This window comes from Mauremys mutica, chromosome 1 (assembly GCF_020497125.1).
Source record: "Mauremys mutica isolate MM-2020 ecotype Southern chromosome 1, ASM2049712v1, whole genome shotgun sequence".
NCBI lineage: Eukaryota > Metazoa > Chordata > Testudines > Geoemydidae > Mauremys > Mauremys mutica.
This window is the reverse complement of record NC_059072.1, coordinates 230,165,201-230,182,402: the sequence shown is the minus strand read 5'-3', so window position 1 is coordinate 230,182,402 and position 17,202 is coordinate 230,165,201. Positions and strand designations below refer to the sequence as shown.

The 17,202-nt window shown below is 42.1% G+C and overlaps 1 protein-coding gene across 1 annotated transcript; it reads left to right on the top strand.

Annotated features, from left to right (window-relative positions):
* Window positions 1–14,568: 14,568 nt before the first annotated feature.
* TMSB4X (thymosin beta 4 X-linked) lies at window positions 14,569–16,861 on the top strand. Its single transcript, XM_044980948.1, has 3 exons — window positions 14,569–14,714; window positions 15,993–16,106; window positions 16,406–16,861. The coding sequence occupies exons 2-3, from the start codon at window positions 16,007–16,009 to the stop codon at window positions 16,438–16,440; spliced, it is 135 nt and encodes a 44-aa protein (XP_044836883.1). The 5' UTR covers window positions 14,569–14,714; window positions 15,993–16,006; the 3' UTR covers window positions 16,441–16,861.
* The last annotated feature ends 341 nt before the right edge of the window (window positions 16,862–17,202 follow it).

Below are 17,202 nucleotides of genomic sequence, written 5' to 3'. Positions count from 1 at the left end.
TAACACACAATTAATAAAATGTTGGAGGGTTGCCAGGGCGCTTGTCAACTTGGATAGCATCACTAACTATTCAAAGGAGACGTAGCTGTTTCAGACTCCCTGGCTCTGGTGTACACAAGTTTGTAGGCTCCAAGGTCCAGAGGTCCAATCTGCTGAATGTACATGTAGCCCCTACACGGTCCAATAATTCTGGAATCAGTGGTAGATGATACTGGTAGAAGACACTGGTTCCTGATCATCGTTTGGTTTAAGGTTCAGTAGCTGAGACAGAGTCGGAGACTGCTGTCTTTTTTCTTGACAAAGAGGACTGGCACACCAGCCAGTGAGGTTGACTAGCAGATGAACCCTCTGGCCCGGTTCTCCTAAAGGTAGTCAGGTAGCTTAACTAGCTTGGATTATGACATGATGTAAATACATCCTAATGGTATTTTTTGCTCCTGGTTGCAATTCTGTGAGGCAGTCATAGTCCTGGTGAAGAGGGAGGTTTTCTGTGTTCTTCTTTTCAAATACGTCAGCGTAGTCATGATACTTAAGGGGGCGTTCCAGCATGTGTTCAGCAGGCATCCCTGCCTAGGTGATCATCTCTGCATGAGCCCTCTGTACCTGGGTGCTGGAGCAACATCAGTTTGATCCCGACAATACTGCTGACAGAATTCTTAAGGGCAACTGACCTCCTGTTCTTGTCAGTGAATGAGTGGATTATGAAGGGTCAGCTAGGAGATGCTGAGAATCAGAGGGAAGTGTAGGTATTGAACTATACAACCAAATCACAATCTCTCTCAGTGCCTTTGGGTAATGGTTTCCAAGGGAAATCACTGGACTCGAAGACAGAGCGGAGCCATCAATAGTTTCTATTAGATCTGGAGTGCCCTTGTATCACAAAGGAATCTGCAGGGCCCAGGCTGCTGCTACATATATGAAATTGTCAGCTGCTCCCAAATCAATGAGGGCCCACTGGATGGGAATTCATTGCGGCTCTCCAGGGATACACAGCTGGATAGGAAGCTACAAACGCAAAGTCCCCGGGTGGAGTTTGGTGTATGTCCCAGTCAGGACTGAGGTGCAGGGAATACTTTTCTCACAAAGCCAGTAAGGGGACCAGTCTGTAACCTGAGCTGACTTGTCTCCTGGAGGTTTGCAGGGGAAAGGCAGAAATGGTGTGGCCAGGTTTGCTGCAATAGACGCATATGTGGTAGTGATGGTGTTGTTCCTTTTCTTCAGGGGTGAGCTGTTGACAAGCCAGATCCATCTGCATTGGTTCAGTGGGTGGAACAGGTGCTGAGGTAATGGTACAGATAAGGTGTTATCCAGGGTTTTCAGAACCCACAGTAGGGGGCTGTAGGGAGCCTTTTTTTCCCCCACCCTCCATTGCTGTAACTGATTATCTACAACATGGAATAGAGAGGCCAGTGAAGGCATCTAGATATGGGCCAGTTCATCTTTGATCTTCTCCTGCAGACCCCACTGGAAATGGTACTGCTGTGCTGCCTGGCTCCACTCCGTGCCCGCAGAGAGATGGCGGAAGTGCCACATAGGAAGCACCTTTCCTTAGAGCAGCCTTGGCTAATGGGCACGATGTGGGTCATCAAGGAAGGCAACACAGGTCTGTTACTCTCCAGCAAGGGGGAGGCCTAATACAAAGCCTCCCCCATCAGCAGGCTGATCACCAAGCCCACCTTGGCCAGGTCAGAGGCGTAGGTCAGGGGGCACAAGAGGAACAAAAGGCAGCATTGGTTCATGAAGCCCCAGAAGTGCTGGCAACTCCCCTTGAATCATTCTGGTAATGGTTTAGGAAAGGGCACTGTGGGCTGTGTCCAAAGTGCAGTGCTCCCTGTGCAAAGCTGGCTTACTTGATCCTACAATAGCTGATTGATTGAGGTCAGCTTCATGACTTGGGCCTGCAGCACTTTATTATCCCCCTGGAGGCAGCTGGCCCATTTGGGCAAGTCGAGGGTCTCTGGAGGTAATGGTTGGGCTGCTGGTTCCATACTTCTCACACAGGGCCCACCACTGGAGGATTACTGCATGGTCCATACAAACTATCAAGCCCAGGATACAGTTAGCATAGGGTGAGAGGCCAGGTCCCCACACCAGCTGGGGTTCAGAACCAGGAGGTCATGATCTGAGGTCAGGAACTGAAGGTCAGATACCAGGAATCAGGCCAAGACAGGGAACAACGAGGTCAGGGTCAGGAGATGAGCCAGAGCTCAGGAACCAAGACTCAGAGACCAGGAATCAGCCAGAGTCAGAAGATCAAGGACAGGAGCGTATAGTGCTGGGTGAGTACTGAGCAGTCCAAAGCAGGATGGAGCCCACTGGTACAGACAACTTCCTGTTTCTCCTTCTGGCTTCACTAGAGGGAGTGGGCCAATCAAGAGCTCCAGGGTTCCAGCGGTTGGGCATCTGGGGTGCAGTCATCCATCTCAGCTGAGCTTCAAGGAGTCCCAATTCTAGCTGATGCCAGCAAACCATGGGGTGGAGGGTTGGTGAGTGATGACCCCCCAGGGACCATGTGGATCCAGGTTTGAGACATGTAGGTCATGACAGTCCTAGTGTAAGTGAGAGTTCTGGTTACCACATCTCATTTTATATATATATGAAGATAGATGGAACCAGATAATATATCAGAAATTGAAGTGATTCCAAGATTCATGGAAAGATCTTTATGGCAAGAGAGCCTGGAAAGACTGGGACAACTTTAGAGTGAAGGTGAGTGAAAGGGCATGTGACAGAGTTATACAAAAACAATGAATGACATAGAAAAGCTAATCAGGGACTTTCATTTACCCTGTCTCATCATACAACAAGGGGACATTCATTGAAATTGAAAGGCAACAAATTTACAAGTGATAAAATACATTTTTATAAAACACATAATTAAGTTGTGGAGCTCATTGCCACAAGATATAGCTGAGATCAAGAGCTTAGTAGTATTCACAAAAGGATTAAATATGTATATGACTAATAAGACCATGCACAATAACATTAGGATCATTTTTTATTTGAAGGAATATAAAGTCTCATGCTTCAGACCATAAGCCAACAGCAAACCGATGGGGCTCCCAAATCATTAATACATTATTTATGCGATGAGACAGGGCTTTCTGGCCCTTCACTGTTAACCTGGAGAAAACTGACCATTAATTTCTACTCTGATTTCTACTTCTTAACCAGGTTCTAATCCCTGACAGTACTTTTGTCTCATCTTGTGGCTACTACTTAGTTTCCATAATAGAGTCTTGCCAATAGATTTTTGAACGTCCAAATAAATGTAGTTACCCATTCTCTTTTATCGACTGTTCTGCTGACTCTCTCATTCTAATGGGTTGGGAGGAAGGCATAATTTTATTTTCAAGACGTTACAATGGTTTATCATATATGTCATGAACAGGTTTCATAACTGTCTTTGATTATTGTTTCAACTAATGTGTCTGGTCTTGAAGTAGGACTCACTGGTCTGTGGTTCCCAGAATCACCTCCAACATCTTAATTTTGAAAATAGATGCAACACTCTGGTATAGTGGATGACTTACTAGGAGACTGTATGCTTTTGTTAGGAGCTCAGCTCCTTCTAAGCTTTTGTGAGAAAGACAGAGTGACTTATTGTAATTTAAATTATCGGTTTGTTCCAATGCCTCCTCATTTGACAAATTAATTTCTGACAGATGGACACAGATGGACAGATGGGGGAGTACAAGGAAACAATGAGACACTACTGGTCAGGATGATAGGCAGTGGTCACAGCACATCAGCAACCTAATCGTTCCCAAGTGCTAAGAACTTATCTATTCTTAGAAATTGACCAGACTACTATTGTGGCATAAACTATACTGAAATAACTATCTAGATACCTTCCTGGGAGGATGTTCTTATTCTGGAATAAGAGTGCCTTTCCCTGATTTAGCTCGATTCATAAGATAACTCAGAAGTAGTCACTCTTTATTCCAGAATAAGAGTATCTTTATGGGGAGATATTCCAGAATAGCTGTTGTAGAATAATTTATCCATGTGATTCATATGGAGTTCATGAGCAGTGATTGCATAAATTCTAAAGTATCAACCTGTGTAATGTGGGAGCTTTTTCACGTGCAGTATTGAGTTCAGATCTACTTTCTACTTCTTGGCTGGATACACATAGCAAAGAATCTCCAGTATCCAAAAGTTCTCAAACTATGTACATTCAGCACACCAAAATTTAGCTGCTTCTGGAGTGAAGGGCAGCAGTCATGTGGATAGCCAATTTCAGTGGACTGAAGGAAGGCTTTTGATCAGAACAGTAAGGCAATCTTCTGCCTCATATGCAGTTTTCCATGGGATTATTAATATTCACAGAAATGGACACAACATTCTACTCTTGCTGGTAATGCAATTAAGTTTCTGGACTGATTAAAATCTCGCTTGATCACCTGGATTCTGGAAAGAGCTATACGATATTTTTAGTTGTCCCAATTTTGGGAATGAAGGGAAGAGCATTTTAAATTCTCTTATTTACCTCTACCGCTTACACAGTCCCCAAAAGTTGGCAATCCTCCTGCCACAGGAGTGCTGTATTAATGCTCATTAATGCTACTCCACACATCAGCTAGAGGGAGGCTGTCAAGAGCCAAATGTGGTATTGGGGATAGCTTGGTGGTTTGAGCATTGGCCTGCTAAACCCAGGTTTGTGAGTTCAATCCTTGAGGGGGCCATTTATGGAACTGGGGTAAAAATCTGTCTGGGGATTAGGCCTGCTTTGAGCAGGGGGTTGAAAGGGACCTCAGGAGGTCATCTAGACTAGATGAGCTCCTGAGGTCCCTCCCAACCCTGAGATTCTATGATTTCCACCGCACCCTGCCCCCAGGGGAAGAACATGCTGCTTCCACAGTGTTCTAGTCCCTTGTAGCCCGAACAAAATTCAGGGCTTCTTTACACAGTGCAGCAATATGTATCAGAGGGGGGTAAATTGTAGAGTGCTTTGAAGCATTGCACTCTAACTGCCCTTTGCAAGCCCTTCTGACACACTCTAAATGGTTCCTGATGCATGTTAATGCAGGACTACATCAATGAGCACTAAGTATCTTGTCAAGTGCATCAGCAGGATCTACATAGAGCAGTTACAGTGCAGCATATTAAGAGTGCTCTACAGCAGTGGTTCTCAAAGCTGGTCCGCTGCTTGGTCAGGGAAAGCCGTGGGCCGGGCTGGTTTGTTTACCTGCCCTGTCCACAGGTCCAGCTGATCGTGGCTCCCACTGGCCATGGTTCACCGCTCCAGGCTAATGGGGGCTGCGGGAAGCGGCGCAGGCCAAGGGATGTGCTGGCTGTTGCTTCCCGACGCTCCCATTGGCCTGGAGCAGCGAACTGCGGCCAGTGGGAGCCACAATTGGCTGAACCTGCGGATGCAGCAGGTAAACAAACTGGCCCGGCCCGCCAGAGGCTTTCCCTGAACAAGTAGCAGACTGGCTTTGAGAAGCACTACTCTACAGTTTACACCCCTCTGGTGTGCATTGCCACATCACATAGACAAGCACCTACTTTCTCCACTTTTCAGCAATAATATTTACATATGTGAAGTCAGTTTGAATATTGAATTGGTGTTTGGGCCCATTTTAGCAGCATCTGACTCCATTCATACTGGTACTTTTTTGACAGGAGAAATAGCTCTAATAAATCTTATACTTACAAAGGACTAGGAAGCTGCATACATTTGATCAAAAAATATTTTTCTCCTTATGGAGATAAACCACTTAACAGCTTCTGCATAAAAATTAAACAAAACAAACAGCGATTAATTGTGTTTAGAGTAGCTGTCCACAACTCATGAGCTCCAGGATGAGAGAAACCAACCCTGCCCTATTCCAACAATTCTGAAAAACAAGAGATAGCTGGTCAGATTCAAAGGCAGATTTATGTTCCAAAAGTATCTCGATGACTGGATGTTGGTGAAATTGACAAGAGTAGGATGACAGTAGCCCTTAAATAAACATTCAATATTAGCCAAGTGTGTGAAACACTGTTGTAGGCTGGACGAGCGCACGGATTTGTTTTCATCAACACTAGTCAGAAACATCAGGGCTAATTCTCCTTTCACTCAGTCCTGTTTGAATCAAGAATAACTGTGCACAGAGACAGTGAAGTATGTGTTATACCAGTGTTTCTCAAACTGGGGTTGCCGCTTGTGTAGGGAAAGCCCCTGGCAGGCCGGGCCAGTTTGTTTACCTGCCGTGTCCACAGGTCCGGCTGATCGCGGCTCCCACTGGCCATGGTTCACTGCTCCAGGCCAATGGGAGCTGCTGGAAGCAGCACGGGCCAAGGGACGTACTGGTCGACACTTCCAGCAGCCCCCATTGGCCTGCAGTGGCGAACCCTGGCCAGTGGGAGCCGCGATCAGCCAGATCTGTGGATGGGGCAGGTAAACAAACCTGCCCGGCCCGCCAGGGGCTTTCCCTACACAAGCGGTGACCCCAGTTTGAGAAACACTGTGTTATACACTAACAAATCAGGATAGTAACATTTTATACTGACTTTGCACTGGTGAAAATAACTACAGGTTGCAGAGCAATTGAGAATCAAGCCCAGTGGACTAACACCAGTGTAAACAAGAGGTGAATAGAACCTGTTATGCTCAGAAGAGAACGGCTCCAAAAGGATTCGTGGTGCCCATTGAAACTATCCATTTAACTACTGAAGTATGTGTCAATAAATGCCACATGATAACAACAGATAGCTATTAAAATTAGTAATCACTGGCCAACATTTTCAAACACTGATGACGAAAGTTAGTTTTCCAGATCCATATTTAGGCACCTTAATAAGACTTACTTAGATGCCTAAATATGGATTGAAGTGTCTAATTTTAGACACCTTTTTAAAGTTATGAACACTATTACAAGTTCTTTGGATGTTTTAACAGTATTAATGTTTGTGCCAATACAAATCCCAGCCTATTGGTGGCAGCAGTTCGCTGCTAGTGTACAGAACTTTGGACAATACCATGGGCTTTAAGTATCCAGATTCAAGGGCAAAGAAACATTGAACTTTTACTTATAATTCAATCTAGCCTTTTACTCCTGTTTCTCAACCCAGAATTCTGTTTTTACTAGAATTATTGTGTGAGACTAATCAGCCGGAGATTTAGATGGTGTAAATCCAAGTCAAGAAATGTTCCATTCAAAAAGTGTTTCACATAAATTCCGTATGTTAAGGCACATTTATATAAATAAAAAGTATGGGCTCCACCCTGTTCTTATTGATGTCACTAGCAAAATTCCCCTTGACTTAAAGATTGGAGCCTGCATATTTTTCTCTCTGCTACTACAGTTTTATAGTAAGTTCAGTTACACAAATGGAGCTTTCTAAGTGGCTGGCTGTGATGACACATTGCTGGCAATTGCCCTCTGTATGTTAATGATTTTTGAGTGTGTACATGATAATTTCCTGAGAACCGCAACACACCCCAGAAAACATTCTGAGAGCTTATTGCATTGCACTCAGCCTTTAGCCCTCATCACCCTGTGCTTCAGAACACCAAGGTGACCAGAGACACGAGATAATCACAAGGAAATGAGCTATCTGTTGTCTCCTTTTGCTTCATTCAGATATAAATGAATCTGTATCTACTGACAATATGAATAACAGAGAAGGTAGGAGGTGATACCACAAAAAAGCAGACATACCAGATTGAGTTAATGCCTGAAAATAGAGATATTCTTCCTTTGGTGCATGTAACCCTGAGAATATGTGCCCAGGGAAGGATGCCCTCACAAAAGTGCTGAGGGAGAAATAAAAGAAAAGCCCTCTCCCTCCCTCCCACCCCCCAGCTCCCACTAACTTTTTGTCCTGAACAACAAGTTCCCTTCCTGCTATTTTTGTGGGTAGGTTTACTTCTCTAAACGGGAAGTTTTAAAAATAAAAGTCACAAGCATTCACAATCACTAACCTCTGGCATTGGCCCTTATTGTGCTGCATGAGTAAGTTGAAACGATAGCTCTATAAAAAAAAATAGTGCTTTCTGTAGAACAGTGTCATTCCCCCACTTCTCCGCCCAGTGACAAACAATCTTTAGTGCTGCTTGAAAACACAAGACATGTACAATTTCAGGGCCAGCCCCAGGCACATGCCAATCTTGTATCTCAAAGAAAACAACCCCCCTCCAACCCCATCCCCCAAAGAAACAAACTTGTGACTTTGCTCAACAGTTCCCCTTCCCAGCAGGCTCTATGACTGCACTCTTGCTGTAACATCATGAAAAAGCCTCTCCCTTGAAAGATAAACGTGGGGACCCAACACTTGCCAGTTCCAAGAAAGAACTGTACTGATCCTATCCTGAGCGATACACTTTTCTGACTCCTGACTGCGGTGACAAAGCATTCAGACTCCCCTCCCTGCCTCCACCCCGCCTCAAGAAATCCCCTTAAAAAAAACCTATGCTGCTTGTGGTGTTTGCCTGAGGCACCCTAGAGTGCCTTGGACTTTTTCTATAGAACCTTTCCCTCTAACTTACCCTGCACAATTGGTTATTATGTTTGCAACTTGCTACAAAAGGAAGAATCTTAGGCCTTGGCTACACTTGAGAGTTACAGCACTGTTGGTGGATCAGGACTATACCACAGGGTGAGTAAGGCCAGATAGCAATAATAAGGCTTGGAGTGCCTATAATATACGAGATGGTGCTACTTTAAAAATATAAAAATCTCATAGTACTAGTTTAGGACCACTTATGTATGTAGGCCCAATCCTCAAAGGTATTTAGACACCTAACACCCATTGAAATCTGTCTAGTGCCACTGGCTATTGTTTCGTCCCTTGTGTTATTTGGGCCATCTCCTTTCCAAGGAAGCTGTGATAAGAATTGCTTTCCTGTCATTTACATACAGGTATATTGATTTGTTTATATGCTCAACAAAGAGGCCATGGTATTTTGGAGGCAAAGCCAGCTTTATCTTTATCTTTATAGATAGGGAGCCATATTCAATGGTCACATAAAGGTCCAACCTCTCTCTCTTCCCCACCCTTGCTCTATATGTTTTATGTAGTCACATTTCATTTGCCTCAGATTTCTAATTGTATTCTGTGTTGACACATACACAGGATATGATTAGCAGCCACTACATAGGAGAGGCCTGGCACTGGAATTGCAAGGGTTTTGTTAATTAGGACTGAGGGGCATTAGCAGAGCTGTATGGTAAAGTGTGCACAATACCAATGCACTATACCAATGCACTTCATGCACTATACCAATGCTTTCAAAAGCATTATATTCACACACATAAATTGAAAGAGAAGAATGACTTGACAGGAGATTTCCTGGCAGTGTTTTGTTTAGTTTTCTTTCAGATACTTTGCATAACAAAAATACACACTTTTTAGATAAATTTTAAACTCAGTATTTACAAACATTTCAGCCTATAAAATACTCCACCAAAATGTAGCACCCACCTTTCCTTCCCTCTGCTGGGTGCGTAACAGACAGAAGAATGTGAGAAGAAAACAACTCACTTCCATCAGAAGTTGAAAACTAGAGTGCAGTGCCTTCTTACTCTCTGCCCTTTGTTTTAGACTGTATGCAGAGAACATTCTAATCAGCGTGTCACAATGGCTTATTTTCTAAACAACTTCTTTGTATTGTTATTTGTGCATATTAAAATATGGGCTGCTCACCTGTGCAGACAAAAGCAAACCCAGACACAGACGCAGAAGGGAGCCTCAGCAGCCTCCTCCATCCATGAGAGCCTATGGAAGCCCCTGAACTCCAAGAGATAAACCTCAGTTTCCTAAACCCTCGGTTGCTACCCCGTGAGTTTTACCTTATTAATGTCATGGCCTGTTGCAAAGTTCCCATCATCTGGTCCAACAAAAAGGAGCCTACATTATTTGTAAAGCCAATTAGCACTGGGAGGAGGCATTTTGTAACTGCTCTTTTGGAATTAAAACTGTGAAAAAATAGTATGCCCCTTTAAATAGCCTCTTAAATGAATACTTTTATATCTACCTAAAAAAAAAGATTTGGACACGTTTCTGAGTGTCTCAATAACCTGCTGGAATTAGTACCAAGTAGAGTGGAATATAAAAAAGGATGTATTGAGTGTTGTATTTAAGTGCTTTATTCAATTATATCATAATAGCAAAATAATGGTGTCAGCAAATACTCAGCCTGCAACAAGGAGCATTGTTAGTCTAGCAGAGCCTTAAAACATTGCAACATGGGAGCATCTTATTTACATTTTCTATTCCCATTGCCAACTCCTGGTTGTATGTAACCTTTTTTGCAAACTGCAGAGAAAGTAAGTTCTGACAGACAATGAAAGTCATCAGAATAAGATTTCTCATGTGAAGTTCAAATCCTGGACAACCAATCACTTGGTTGCTCTTCTCTAAATTTACTTGCCAGATGATGGAGAAATTTATATGCAGATTTCTTTTGTATTCATTCATTTATTTATTGTGCCAGTGAGCACTCTTTCCATTATAATGGACTAAATGACATGGGAATTAATCTCTGCCACTGTGTCACATAGATATTTCTCATTCCTCATTTTTACTATAATTACTTCCATGTATGTGTGTTTTAATTAACTCAGACACAGTCTGGAGGAATTAGTACCAGGTTGAATTTTAATCACATCTCTGACTGCCACTGACTGGGGCCTGATCCAGCACCCATTGAAGTCAATTACATACTCCCAAGTGGGGATACTTTCATTGATTTCAGTGGATTTCAGACTGGGCCCTTGCTGCTTTGCCCTGGGGAAGTCATTTAGCATCTCTGCTTCCCAGTCTGCAAAATAAGGGCAATATTTACCTTAAAGATGGTGTTAATATGTGTGTGATGTTATATTTGTACAGTGCTTTGGACATATGAAATGATGCATGAGGGCTCTGAATTATTATCACCATTCACTATTTGTCCTGTTACAACTAGCAAAAACACGAGACAGGATTTGCAGCCTCTCTGTGTTTTTGTTCCTTCACTGAATTACAGTACCCTAAATTAGCATGAGGCCAACTCCTGTCTAACATGCTGAAAAGTGCATGCCTTTAACATGCAAACAGCTACCAGAATGCATGTCCAGTGAGGCATTACATCACTGACGATGTATTGATTTAAATTTTTAAAAAATCAGGAGAAGAAATTGATGACAAAACCTAATGAAGTAATGAAAAATTTAACAGATCATCAATATCCAGAATGAGAATTTCTAAGCCAGCTATTCAATACAGACTATGGCCTGGTTGGTCTATTTATGAGCTTTGCATTGGTACCTTCATTGGTGCACTTTGAAGTTTCCTGTCCCCTAGAGTATTTTGCAATGGATTAGTACTGGATGATCGAGCACCTTTCTCACCAGTCACAATATACCTAAAAGGTATGGCACTAAGGTACTCAAATTCTGTAACTCCCGTCACTCATAAAATATGCCCTATAGAGAGGCATTTACAGTCAGAAATTACTTCTAGTTTATTTCCTGCCATTACTCAATAAGCACATTCATTTCAATGGGAGAAAAATGTCAGCATCAGGTCATAAGTGTATTACAATAAACAGGCTTTCGATATTTAACATAGGAGTAGATTCTAAATATCCCAGCCTGAGTCCATGGGAGCAGGCGGGACTAGGGAGGGTGGCAAGCCGAAGCTGAAAGACTAGAGCCCTAGCATGGCTCTGGCATTTGGACCCATAACTGAATCTAAATTCGGGCTAGATACTCAGTGGGTGTAAATCACCACGGAAGTCAGTGGAGCTCCTCTGATTTATGCCAGCTGGGCAGCTGATGAGGTACCTGCCACTGGGCCAACTGCTTTCAGAAATACAGGCCCAAAGCCTGTAAACGCTCACACACATGCCTAACTCTAAGCACATGAGTATTCCCATTGCAGTCAAGGAGAGTACAAGGAGATCACTCACATACTTACAGATAAGCACCCGCATAAGTGTTTGCTGGAGCCACAGAAGTGAAGAAATAGGCAGTCCGCTCTGGGAACTTTTAAGAAAAATTTGCACTCAACTCTTCAGCAACATTCATTTCAGTGGTTACAAAGATCCTTTTGAAAGCCCAAAGATCTGAGATTGTAGAGCCATGATGGACTTCATACCCTGTAGAAAAAGATAGGCCAATAATTGGAATATTTTAACTATTCAGATTTACAAGATTCAACGTTCACAAAATTTGGAAGTAGTGAAATAATCATAATGCTATCCTATAAATCTTGCTCACATATTAGCAAAGTTGCTTTGTGTTTAATAAAGAAAATATTCCAGGATCCTCTGAACACTTTTATTATGAAAATCTATAATAAACATCTATGTCCCAACCATTTCTCAAGAGACTTTAGTACTGTATGTTCTTTTCCATTTCTTTTCTAAACAGTTCCTTTGGCCTTCAGTCTTGTGTGTTTCCTAGATCTTGGAAACAATTTCTTGACCCTTTTTGCCCTCATACATGGGATTGCCTCCTGTGTGAACAATATGAATTAAATCCTGGCCCTAGTGAAGTCAATGAGACTTTTGCTGGGACTCCAGTGGGGCCAGGATTTCTCCCTATGAAATTAAGACTCTGAGGATTTTATGGAGCCTGCCTGGTAATAGGTGAAGGCAAAGCCATTTAGCAGGCACTCTGTGTGGCATGCTCCCCTCAGGAACTGGCATAGATTTATTCATAATGACCAGTATAAATTATGAACAGGAGTACTTGTGGCACCTTAGAGACGAACAAATTTATTTGAGCATAAGCTTTCGTGGGCTACAGCCCACTTCATCTGATATACAGAATGGAACATATAGTGAGGAGATATATATACATACAGAGAACATGAAAAGGTGGGAGTTACCCTACCAACTCTAAGAGGCTAATTAATTAACTAGTGTAAATTAATGCTGCTTAGGAGTTGTGGCTTCAAATGCCCTCCAACACACATACACACACAGAGGTTGCCAGGGCATGGGGCCAAGGAGCAACACAGCGGGCAGCATGGGTCTCCAAAGAGATGTCCCAGGATCAGCGAAGATTAAATGAATTTCCACATACACAATCCAGGACTCCACAAACCTTGCCCCTTTGGTGTGACCTGTGAAACTCCCTTTCCCCCATTCTCCAGGACAGGAAACAATGAATCAGGATAGTTCAAATTCAGAGATTTAACTGAACTTTTTTGCTTCTGTGTATTTTTGCATGGATAGTTTGGCGCATTGTCCAATCCTGTAAACACAGAAATAATATTCCAGCCATCCTCCCTTCCCCCATATCCATAAATTACCCAAACATCTAGACCCTCGTGTTGTCACAAATGGATCATTTTACTCCTTTAGATGTGCTGCTTGTTTGCAATGCTCGGTGCAGGGAAGCTTGAAATATACAGCATGGAGACGTCCCAGGCCTTGCTTAGCTGAGGCCTAGTATTGTGGAAATCCTGCATATACCATGCCTCTGTCTGCCCTCCATCCACAAAGAATCAGAACTTGAAGCACACAATGAGATGCCTGGTCTGTGATAACCCAGCTGTAGTGACTGGAGCTAGGGGTGGAGAGGGGCAAGTCGGGGTCTCCTTAGAGCTATTGTCTGCTGGAGCTGCGAGAAAGCCTGCCTATGTGATCTCTTTCTTTCACGCGCAGCACAATCGCAAGGACAGCAGGGGGGCAGTTCCTGGAGTCTGCTATCTGATAGAGATGAGGTTTTGTAAGTGAGGAAATTTGAGTAACATGAGCAGTAAGACACTATTGCTCAACAAAAAGAAATCCACAAAAAGTTTGAGCAAAAATATACCAGGCTTTTGGAAATGCAGCACGATATGGTCACAACATGGCTGCAGTTTCTCTGCAAAATGTAAAAAAAACAGCTATCACTGGACCCTCCCGCCTCCAGACACACTAAGAGGAAGTAAAAATGAACAAAGAAAAGCAGCAATTACAAACAGTAAGCACTTTGTTGTGCTATTTTCTGGAGCCAGCATATTGTTGCCATTGATTTTTTAAGCAAAACTTCCCATTAATTTCAACTGAGATTTCTGCTTAATAATGGTTGGCATGATATGGCCCAGAGTTATCATCTGTTAAAAAGGTATTGTTCTAACTAGAGTGATTTTAAAATGGGATCCCCCCTCCCCCCGCCTGCAGCTGGGATTTTAGCACCAAATGCAATAACCCACCTGATGTCAGACAGTGTTCAAGGGCCAGAAGACAGTAATAGCTGCAAACAAAAATACAAGGGGAAAATCCTTTCACGTCGACATGAAGGGGAACCATGGAGTGACACACATTGTCGTTTCACACACACCCCGCCGACGCTTTCCATCATTGCATTAGGACCACAGCATCCCTCTGTGCTGTATTTGCTGCGCATTTACGCTGCCCGTTTTCTAGTAGGGGGGTGCGTGTCATGTCCTAGCTGCTACAACAGGCCTTCCCTTGTGATAGTTTGCCATTAGTACGAATATCACACCCACAAATGCCCTAACATTCTTTTCAGGGACAGCTGTCTGCAAAAATAATGCTTTCCATAGGGGAGCTGGTTGCTGGCTTGTCCTTTTATAGCACGGTAATAAATAATAATAGTTAATAATAACATAAAAAAGGAAGCAAGGAACTGGTAGGGTAGCGAAAGGGTTAAAGCCGCCTAAACGATGACATCACTCTCATTTGCATAGAAGTGAGGATATAACTGCTCATGCAGGGAAAGCGCGTATACTACAGTCCAGAGCAGCAGCTGCAAAGACTAGAGTTACTTCTGTGCAGAGCATCAGTGGTGAGGATACAATTTATATTTCAACTCTGGTTTTCTTTCCCTCGCTCTCCCCTTTTATTAGCATGCATTTCTCCATGTCTGTGCTGATGAGTGTGGATTTTTAACCCAATTCCTTCTTCAACACCCTTTGCTTTGTTACTAAATTTCAGGATGGAATATTCCTGATTGCTTTCAAATGCACCCAAGAGATTTTAATTGTAAGCCAGTGCTTAAGACTAGTGGCGTCGTTAAAGTTGGACAGATTGAGTGAAAATGTTAAATGCGAGTCCAAGGAAAGAATGGGGGAAGCCCTCTCGATTTCCTTTGTTCTGGCTTGACAAAAAAGCTGGCATCTTAGTCGACACTAATTGAATATTTTAGTATCTGTGACCCAACAACAGGAGATTTTTGTTGATCTACGCATTACTATTTCCTTCCCTGCTATTTAGAAGAGAATTTACTACAAGCAGATGTGTGCTAAAATCTCAAACTCCCAATACAGGGAGGAGAGCAAGGGGAGGTTGTATTGTTTAAACCTTCAGCTGCTGAAAGAGGGTGTGAGTGCTTGTGTGTGCATCTGTACAAGAAAATCTATGTTTAAATCCAGGCAGCGTTGTATCTGTGGCTGCATTGCTGAGAAGGAGAAAGGCAGCAAACAGAGCAAGGGCGGTGGTTTGAGCTTCCTCAGACTGCAGCTGCAGTTCTTTGTGAGGAGAAAAGAATGCAGGACTTCATCCAAATGTGCAAGGGAAGAAAGAGCAGACAGACAGACCCCAAGATGGAGAATGTGATTAGCATAGGCTAGTTGCTTGGCATTGGCATTATTTTACATTTTTAAATTTGTGTTTTGTGCATGAAATCTTTTTTTAAAGATAAATAGCCTCTTCCAGGCACCATCCTCCTATTGTTCTCTTCAGAACAACGTGGAAACATTGAAGAGATTTTAATGAGAAGAAAACAGTCTCAACAATAGGCAATTGTTTTGATAATGGATTAAATTTCCACTTTAAAAAAATGATCTGATGATAAAACAACGTATTTCCTGCATTGATTAAAATAAAAACTCCTTAATCAGCCTTGGCTAGATTTGTACATACCATTTCACCCCACAGTATGTTAGATGATGAATTTTTTTCGCTGAATATATATCTTATTACAAAAAAAAAGAGAGAGAGGCTATTACGTGCCTCTTTAAGAGGGAAACGGGAGGCGGGGTTGCTGGCTGGAGATCAAGGAGTGAGTAACGCATTTCTGAATAAAAGGTGGAGGAGTCTAACTGTCTTTCCTTTCCACATATAGATTAATCTGCAAAAATGTCCGACAAACCAGATATGGCTGAAATTGAGAAATTTGACAAGACTAAATTGAAGAAAACAGAAACGCAAGAGAAAAATCCACTGCCTTCAAAAGAAAGTATGTATAACTTAACAGGGAGAGGGAAAAGGCAAGGAAAAGATAAAGACAGGGTAGAGAGAGTTTTTATACATATACATTATGTGAAATATCTATTCAGTAATCTCATATATATATATAAAATATCTGAACCACTGTAAAGTTATATGTAGTACATTTTGCTATTAAGATAATTTTCTACCAATTTTATAAATCTACAATTGATTTCTATATTCCATAAAAATGTAACATTTATATTTAAAAAATGTCAAGTATTTCATCTTTATTTTTAAAATTCTTATTTTTTTCCTCTCTTCTAGCAATTGAACAGGAGAAGCAAGCGGGTGAATCGTAATGAAATCTGCCCTTCCAAATTATGCACTGTACATTCCACAAGCATTGCCTTCTTATTTTACTTCTTTTAGCTGTTTAACTTTGTAAGATGCAAAGAGGTTGGATAAAGTTTAAATGACTGTACTGCCCCTTTCACATCAAAAAATAGAGAGAACTACTGACACTGAATGAAGGCGCGCTGCCTTTCCATCTGCCTGTCTGGGTTTGGTCCTGGTGGCATGAAAGAGCTTGCATGTTGATGAAAGAAGAACTTGGGTGGGACTACAGTAAACTAGTAACACACGAATAAATGCAAAGCTGTACCAAGGTCCTGCGAGCTGTAAAATGCAGTTAATCGAGTGCCATTTTTTTTTTGTTCAAATGATTTTAATTATTGGAATGCACAATTTTTTTAATATGCAAATAAAATGTTTTAAAATCTGGATGGTATTGATGTGCTATCTTTTGGACAGTGATATCACAGGATGAAGCGCAAGTTCCTGTGTTAACATGTGGGATGCTAGGAGACCTTTGGAGATTATTTAAAAAAAAAAAGACCATGTTTTTGGCTTTTGATGTATGCTCTTGCCAATTTCAGTCCTACAACACTTCAAATAGATTTTTCATTCATATTTATATGCATCACAGCTAACTTTGTTTGCTTTCCTGTAAATATGCTTAGTTCTAATATTTTTCAAATTTGAGATAAATAAGCATTTTTGTATTTTTTTTTAAAACATTTCCTTTTTATAGACACCATTCTGTATCTTCACCCTTGAACTGC